This window comes from Halyomorpha halys, unplaced genomic scaffold, assembly GCF_000696795.3.
Source record: "Halyomorpha halys isolate HHAL.00 unplaced genomic scaffold, Hhal_1.1 Scaffold122.1, whole genome shotgun sequence".
Classification (NCBI taxonomy): domain Eukaryota; kingdom Metazoa; phylum Arthropoda; class Insecta; order Hemiptera; family Pentatomidae; genus Halyomorpha; species Halyomorpha halys.
Genome location: NW_027116215.1, coordinates 281,221 through 290,915, shown reverse-complemented (window position 1 = coordinate 290,915; position 9,695 = coordinate 281,221). Strand labels below are relative to the sequence as shown.

General features: G+C 31.1%; 1 protein-coding gene across 1 annotated transcript in view; it reads right to left on the bottom strand.

Moving 5' to 3' along the window:
- The window catches only part of PXo (P[[i]]-sensitive XPR1 orthologue), a 26,215-nt gene that overhangs the window by 10,704 nt on the left and 5,816 nt on the right, over positions 1–9,695 (bottom strand). The window contains exons 5-7 of the mRNA XM_014416379.3: positions 6,716–7,086; positions 3,423–3,570; positions 1,552–1,749 (exon numbers count right to left, since the gene is read on the bottom strand). Of these exons, the coding sequence (XP_014271865.1) occupies positions 1,552–1,749; positions 3,423–3,570; positions 6,716–7,086 (717 nt within the window). The remainder of the gene's footprint in view (positions 1–1,551; positions 1,750–3,422; positions 3,571–6,715; positions 7,087–9,695) is intronic.

The window sequence follows — 9,695 nt, the reverse complement described above, 5'->3', positions numbered from 1 at the left end:
ATATAATAAACGGAATTTGGTCCGGATACGGTAAAATTAAACTCAAATAGTAATTTTATATATTATTTTCATTTGAGCCAACATTTCACTGTATGTTGCAGGGCTTTGTAAGGGCTAAAAAAGATATATTAATATTTATTCTCTTTATCTGTTACTATTACCGTTTTCATTTATTGTTTATAACTTTTAATTTTTATGTTTCATTGTATACCCTTGTAATTTCCACTTACTTTTTTATTTATGTTAAGTGTTTATATCTTTTTTAGCCCTGCAATGTAGGGCGAAACGTTTTCTAACGCCAGTGGAGTGGACGTCTCCTGGAGTGTTGAGAGCCTGATCACACTTTGTCTACTGTCAGTGGTAACAACAGCATTTTTATCAAGAAGACATCAACAGTCATCAAGGAAGATGATATAATTGCTTTGTTTGGTCAATATAGGATTTAAATTGACTACTTTTAGTCATTAGTTTATTTAAGTGTGATTGTGTCCTGGTTGCCTAGGAAACCTGCCCTGAGATAGAGTATTAAATAATTGAAATAAAATGTTCATATCTGGTTAATATTTGGTTTTAATAATTTTATTAAACCTCGTCAGCATCAAGCATCGTCATTATTTTAATATCTCTCGACTAGAAATCCAGTTAATTTCTTTTATTTATCTTTACAAATTTAAAATATTATTATATATAACTATAATATCCTGTAATTTTTTTTAAAGGATACAAAAAATTGAGTACCTAATCTTTCTTTCTAAACATGACTTGTGAACAGCCAGTTTTTATTGTATATTTATTCAGATTATTAGATTTTAATAAAAGATTAATAACAATAGCATGAACATTTTAATTTTTTCTCTCAATTTCCATCCATCTATATTTTTTATCATCTATAATTTATTAGAGAACCATCGAGCTTACTTAAGCATTCCGTTATGGGCTGATTCGAAAGGTATTAAAGTAAAGGATTTAAGTTGACTTCAATTTTTTTTTCATAGGAAGAATATTTTTGATGATATTTTACTAAGTTGGAGACAATTTTTGACTTGTAAATTGAAATTGTCAATTTTTGGAGAGCACTATCTTCAAAAGTAATGGTCAAGTAGAGCTCATTTTGGTTTCAAACTTTAAAAACTATAAAAGCCTCAACTATGATATATTGTGTCAAGATCTTAGTTTTATACGTTAATGATTAAATTTATAATTTGATAAATGTTTTTATTTCGGGTCATCTGCATGAAATCAGTATTTTATATCCAATAAAGTTAACAAATTCTTCTCAGATACTCTAGTAGAATGCAGTACTTAATTAATTTTTTAAATGGTCTAAGTAAAATAATTCTGAGTAAACGGCGAAAGCATAAAGTACTCACGAGTTGAGCTGAATTCATTTTTACACGTCCATCACTGAAGTACTGACTAAAATATCTACTACTCGAATGGTGCGAGTATTTAAGAAAAAAAAAAACATTACAAAGTACTGCTTACTCACAGTACTTTTTTCCCATCTCTGAAGTAAACATAAAAGAGGAAGAAAACTGTTTAGATACTCACTGTTGGTAGCCTGATATAAGTGGGAAAAAGTTAAAACAAAAAATGATGTAGCATATTTTGCTGCATTGGCTAAGTGAGGAAAACCCTCCTTCGTGTCTCTGTAGCGCCTTAAACATTGAGAGAATCGAAACCACGCTGGGAGGCAGGCGACAACGAACCTCACGTACTGCCAATTGGAAAGCAAGCACACTTGAGAATCTGAAAAATAAAATTGTAAATTTATTTAAAAGAACTTTTGAATTGAGTGAAGTTTGCATAATCAGGACAACTACTTTATTGGGATATTTTTCTTTCAACTCAAAATAAGCTATATATAAATAGAATATGGAAATTTTGAGTTTTTATCTATAGGTCACAGACCATATATTAATGATACCATCAGAGATGCTCTTGAAAAACAACTAATAAATATTTTTAACTCTTTAAAAATAGCCAACATTTTGACCCACAAAGCAGATCTTCATCAAGACAACAGTGATTGGTGGAGATGAGCAGGATGAATAAGCGAAGGAAATACAGTAATCAAATAAAAAATTTGGCTATACCTAAAAGTAAGGGTAAATTAATGGATTCTTATTTTTACACTTATTCTTATATATTCATCAAAATTTTTGAAAAACATGATGAAAAAACTTTTACCATTCCTTGTATGAAAGATTTTTCAAAAAGGTCACATTATATTTTTAGATTTATTGATTAACTCCCAAAGTTTTATAAGTAACTATAAAATGATTACAAATGACCTTGAGGTGCATTCAGAGCCAGCAACAATTTAAGCCCTAACAGAGTTTTTTACCTTCACAAATGCCTGAGATACAGTTCTTCTAAAGCGATTATTTTTTTCAAATAATAATAAATCATCATTTTGAGGATTTATTTAGGTAAATATCATGAAAAATGACAATGGCAATTCTTAGGAAGACAATCCATCAAATACTTTTAAGGTACCTTCAAAGTGAGCCCTAATTGAACTCTTTACATTAAATATTTTCAACTCAAAGGAGAAATCAATCTTTTTGAATTAATAGTGGTAAATATCATGAAAAGTGTTACTCTTATGGAGATGTTCATTATAAACTACTTTAAGAAGGTAAATTTAATGAACTTCAAAGTGAGCCCTAATTGAACTCTTTACATTAAATATTTTCAGCTCAAAGAAGAAATCAATCTTTTTGAATTAATAGTGGTAAATATCATGAAAAGTGTTACTCTTATGGAGATGTTCATTATAAACTACTTTAAGAAGGTAAATTTAATGAACTTCAAAGTGAGCCCTAATTGAACTCTTTACATTAAATATTTTCAGCTCAAAGAAGAAATCAATCTTTTTGAATTAATAGTGGTAAATATCATGAAAAGTGTTACTCTTATGGAGATGTTCATTATAAACCTCTTTCTGGTCTATTAGACCTATGCAACACCAGGGAATTGTAAATTTTTCACCATTGTCTTTCGCAAAAAGTTTTACATCAGAATCCATTGAAAGAAATGTGTTTACAATTACTTTCAGGTTAACTTGCATCTTCACTGGACTATTACACAAAATTACTAAACGGAAGAAGAGGGCATTACGGTATTATGTTGTACTAAAACATGTTTTAAAGAAAAACAAAACTGTTCTAAAAATTATAGCTAAGGTAGATAATGACATTGAACTCAAGGCAGGCATGAAACTCTCTTATTTTATAAATATCAATAAGAATTCATGGCGTTTTAGCTTCTAATTAAAAATCATCTGATTGCAGGGAATATACTAGGAAAATAAGAGAGTGGAGGGGACTTTTTAAAAGAGTTTTATTGGAATTACATTATGAGCATGAAGATATCCCAATAGAGCATGGTGGACTGTTAAAAAAAAAAAAGTTAAAAACCTGTTGCATTGTTCCAGTCATCAATTCTCGAATAATAGCAGATGAAAAACACCAGATCAACAAATGCTGGTATGAGACTAGTAAGTTGGTCAGCCAGCCAAAAATCGGCAAAATTGACATAAAACATCGGTGAAAGTACGATCCGACCCTAAAATAAATTTATAAAATGATAAAATAAGAATATTTCAATTGATAAAAACAATTTACAATTGCCAACACTCTGATACTAAATAATTTGTAGATTAACAGAAGATATATTATTTAGTACAAATGTAACACATCTATCAGCTAAAATACAAACAAAAAATTACATTATAAAACAATTAGAATACTCAATGTTGCTAAGAATTTCCTTCCTTCCATGGATAAAAATATTTTGTACAAAACATTCAACATCTCAAATATATTTGGAGTCAGTTTTACAAATTTGAAATTAAAAATATTAAAAAGATAAGAAATGAAATGGATAACCATTATAATATTAATTTACTAACCCAAAAACTCCACGAACAGTATGATTGAGCCATGAAGATGCAAAATGGAATAACATAAAATTTGAAAATTTTTCAGAAAAAACATAAATAGGAATAATATGTTCTTAAAATCAATCTACACTTAAAACATAAGACTAAATTGGATTTAGGACATTTTGAGGAGTTTCAAAAGCAGTTAAATCTCTTAATTAATTAATTTTGAGTTTTCTGACAAATTATAAAATTTGAATTTGTTCCCTTCCCTTTTATATCTCCAGGCCTCGGTTGTTTTTTTAGAAAAGTTTACATTTAAAATATTGAATAATATAAATTAAAATTAACACTTTAATATAATACACGTTCGCATTTTCAACATTAATATCAACCATATTATTTGTAGCATATAATTTCATACCTATTTGATAAATACTGTATCCAAAATATTGCTCTAGAGTGGCAAAAAAAAAACTTTTGAAAAAGTAAACAAAAAATTCACCTATAATCTTTTAAAAGTAATAGGACCCTCATGGCTCAGGGGCTACTTGATACAAGTAAAAGTGATTCAAGAAAACATTAAACATTAAAACTCGAAAAAAATATTGTCCATATTTCAATGTTGAAATAACTCTAAGAAATAAGATGCTTTGGAACCTTACTAAGGTGTGCTTTGGAAGAATTGATCAATACATCATTATTTATCTTATGTACTCTTCTAAAATAAAAACCAAAAACATGGATTTGTGAAAGTTATTATAGTTGCATATCATTTAGTCCTTGAGGAACCTCCCTTTACATACAATATATTAGAAATAAACATTACTACTTACACACTCAAATCTAAAGTATATCCTCCATAAATTATATAAACTAAAAATCACTATCTCTTATAACACTGGTGAAGGCCCATTTTTCCCAGCTCAAATCATTGGGGAAAAATAGACAATATTATTCTTGTTTATTTATTCCATTTTTTTTCATTAAAAAAAAAAAAAGTTGTAGCATACAATATCTCCACAAAAATAATTAAACAAGAAACTACCCTATATTTGAGGGTATATAAAGATTATTAAACTCCCTGAAAACAAAATAGCCTGATAAAGTTTTTTTTATGATACTGTAATACCTTGACCCATCTCCTTTATGACCCCAATTATGATACTGTAATACTTTGACCCATCTCCTTTATCACCCCAATTATGATACTGTAATATCTTGAGCCATCTCCTTTAATAATTAACCTAATAAAGTCAGGATGGTGAATCTCATTTCACAGGTCTCAAGTTGTGAAGACAATGATTACGGACACCAACTTACCTACTTATGTATGTACACACATGTTATGTTCACACACAAATAAGCTTTTTATTACATGAATTAACAAGATGGATATAATTTTTATTAAACAACCATTACAATCATTTTTTCAATTTATGATATTAATTGAAGCATAGCACACATACTGCTCTCACAGCATACTGCATCACAGTGCAGACTGGCTCGTGTTTTGTTGCTCCTTACTTTTTGTTATTTATTCACTCCTTGATTTAAATCTCCAAAATGTATGAGGCCAAGTTTCCTCATTTACATCACTATTATTTCTTAAATAATTATTATATTATTTATCTTTGCTCATAACTGATCTCATTACATTAATCTTATCACTGTCATCATCTTATCATATCTTATCTCATTACATCGTCTTATCACCATAACCAAATCAATTATGAAACATGAGTAATTAATTATGTTTGATTCTTCCAATGATTTATTGATTTATTCTTATTCAGGACCAAAATACAAATTATTTAAATTATTGAGAAAATTCAGAATCTATAAAATTGTAATAAAAAGCAACAAGTCACAAGAAATGTTTACCTTTTTCAAGCTCGTTAAATATTGAATTAATCGCATATAACTTATTCAGAAAAAAAGTTAAGCAACACACAATAAAAAGGGTATAATAACAATAGTTTATTTAATCAATTGAAATTGATACTTGAGAATTAACTATACCCTCAAATCAGGAATCCATTTTGAAACTTTTAAGCAAGAGCATTCTGGAAAAATGACATGGATCCAATTAGCAGTCAGAAAATTAGTTCCCCCGGCCCCAGATAGTATGTTAGTATGTTGTAACAACGCGCAACATCGTTCTCACAGCATGAAATTCTTGAGGACCTAACAAAACAGCATCAAAATAAAAAAGAATTCTTTTAAATCATTATTTATAAAATGTTTGGTGAAATAGAGAAATTAGTTTAGAGTAGTCGACCAATGGGGAGTCAAAGGTTAAAGCATCACATCATACTCATTTCATACGCACGCAACAATAGTTTTCACATTGTTAATTCATGCCAAATATCAAATTGAAATTTCATAACAACAAACACAAAATAAATTATATTATAATTCAAATATATCTAGATTATTATTAAATAATAATAGAGAAAATATAGTGGAACATCTAAAGAATATAACAAGATGATCTGAAATAAACAGAAAGATGATAAATTTATCGAACAAAGAACAATTAGGACATCTTTAGCTAGGGATTACAATTATGATAATAATAAATTTAATCCATTATTAGCCTAAAATTAAATTGAAATAAAAAAAAATAATCTACTCAATATGCATTCTTGGTCAAACTCATCCTTAGATTGTAATACTAAATCTATTGAATTAAATTAAATCACATTATGATAAAAGTAGAGATAAATTTTATTATTTTATTACTTACCAAAACAGTTAAATACATTGAATTAAATTAAATCACATCATGATAAAAGTATAGATAAATTTTATTATTTTATTACTTACCAATACAGTTAAAACCCAAAATCTTGCCTCATGCCTCAAAGTTTTAGTCGGATTAAGAAGAAATGCGGCCATTACTATTAAAAGGGCTAAAGGATTTACAAATGCAGGTACCCCGAGAACGTCAGAGTAAATAAAAGAAAGAACACTGAGGGCCCAAATAACTCCAAATATGCACGACATCTCCATAATGTGTTGTTCCGACAGGTGATTTCTGGGATCAAGTTCGAAAATAAGTACATGGTTAACACCTGACGATCTCCAACCGTAAACATTAATACCCATCAGGAACATAAACTGAACAAGTAGGAGAGGGCACCGAAACAGTCGTAAAGGTACTTTCCAATCGCCCTTAGTCGGGAGGTAGGCACATCCTGGCAAAATATTAGAGTTATATTAATTATGTACAATATAAAATAAAACCATATAATGAAAAATTATGAACTTAAAACTTCTTACGACTTTTTATTTATCTTTATTTTTTTCCTCTTCAATGTTTTGGCACTCGTCCATCATTAAGAAGAAACTTTAAGCGTATATATGTATTTTTTTTATCTTTTCTTTTTCAGATGCATTAATAATTACCCTATTATGACATTAGCATACCTTGGCATTAGATTGATATATCTGCACCAAAAATTTATTATACAGGTTAGTGAACCCAAGTCATTTGAACGTATATATGTATTCTTTCAATTTCAAAAACTTTATTTATTGATAGATGTTACAATCTGCCACACCGTTGTGGGCAATAGGTAAAGTGATGACTGATCACATTCTTACTAAAATAAAGTAACATAAAAATAAATAACATCTCTCTTAAAACATCCACAAACAGAAGGATAAAGAAAATGAACAGAATCAAAGTATGTGCATGAAAAAAAATAAATAAAAGAAATAAAATAATCTCTAGTCACATTTACACTCTTATATACAATATTTACACAATTGACTTGAGGATCCCTGAGCCCACTCTATCCCCCACATGTGAGGGGTAGAGCAGAGCTCTTTGAGATCCCAGCAGATCCCTCTCGCCGCATCATTGATAATAAGCCAGTGGAGGCTGAGCAAGTGCGCTAAAGCCGCAAACATTCAACTTGAGTGGAGAATTTGACCACTGCCATTTCAACCTTCGAGGTGGATTGTAGGAATGGGTGGAACTGAATAAGGATTGAACCAAAGGATTAGGATGATTAAAAAGATTTATGTGGAATTTCGAAAATTTGGCTGGTATGAGGTCAAGGACAAAAGGGATACAAAGATAATGGTGTAGTGTTCAGTTGGAAATGTAATAGGGTCCATTGGCTATAGTTCTAAGGATTGGATAGGATAGATAGCTGTATCATTGGTAAATGTTGCCAGGAACGTGTCGGGATTGATGGGAATGTCAGCAGTGAAGAGGATATAGAGAACAGGACCCAAGACACTGCCTAGGGGAACTCCAGCCTCGACCAGATAGATGTTTGAGTACTCAGAACCACTGCGTACTTGAAAGGAGCATTTGAGAGGTAGGAGCAGAGAATAAGGTATAAGGTTTGTGGTAATATGGACTTGAGCTTGAAAAGCAATCTGGCATGCCGTACCCGGTCAAACGCTTGCGCTATGTCCAAAAAGGCACCCGAGCAGTACTACTTCTTTTCAAGAGCTAAAGAGACATAGTCAACGACTCTGAGGCCTTATTGAACAGAATCCAAATTGATGTGCGGGAAAACTCAGTGATTCAACGATGGATAGGATACGTTTTCGGAGGATTTTTTCAAAACTTTTTGAGAGGATTGGAAGTAAGCTGATAGGTCTATAGGAAGAAGGATTATTAGGAGATTTTCCTGGTTTCGGAAAGAGAATTATAATGCAGTGTTTCCACAGGACAGGAAAGTGGATTGTTTTAAGGATACAATTATAGAGATATGTAGGGAATATTATAGCTTTGGGAGGAAATTGGCGAAGGATTTGAGGAGTCAGAAGATCATACCCTGGAGATTTACGAGGAGTTAGCATCTTTAGTTGATATTTGACCTCAGAAGAGGTGACTGCTCTAGGAGGTAAGGAGAGCGAGATTGGTGATGATAGGTATTCTTTAATTGTTTCAAATTGGGCAGGATGAAGAGTTCATGCGTGAGAAAGGTGAATGGGTAGTTCTTTTTATCTTTGTCGGATGCTGCCCATGAGCTATCATCTCGTCAGAGGGGGTGAGAAATGTGTTTGGATTTAAGAATTTTGTTGGTCATGTTCAAGAGGGAATTGTGAGTAGAAAGGGAAGAGAGGTAGGAATTGAAGGTCTTGGATCGATGGTTGGCCAATTCTCTCCTAACTAGCTTGCTGTAATAATTATATAGGTGGCAGTCAGAGGGATGTCTAGTGCTTTGCCATAATGTTCTGTGTCAGTGCTTGGTTTGGATGAGGTCTTTGAGATTGAGGCTTTGTGTTGGGTTTTTTTTGGGGCATTGTATTGTAAGGAACCAGACCAGATACCATGTTGAATAAGGGTTGTAAAGGAATGGATTGCATCATCTAGGTTTTCAAGGGGTTTTTAAGGAAACTTTGAGACCAACTTTGGTCTGTAAGGATTTGACGAAAGAAATTCCAGTTTACTGGGTCCCTTATGAATGAGGGTAGAAGTGATACAGGAATTGGGAATACGAAGATGGTTAGGATTAGTGGACTATGGTCTGAGGATAGGTTATCGAGGTGTGAAATGTAAGTGTTTAGAGGCCTTTGTGTATGAAGAAGTCTAAAAGTCAGGGTAACGATTTGGGTTGGTTGGCCAGTATGTAGGAGAATCAGGTCAAAGAATGTTGCAACGCAGCGAATTGATTGCAGACAGGAGTGATCTTCCACGGGAATTAGTGGTTCTGTATATATGTATTAAATAATATTAATAAAATAATTTTATGGAATTTCCTTTTACTTTAATAAATTTCTGAACTAAAGGTAATCAACTTACTACTAGTTTTTATTTTACTTTCATTTATCGATATATATA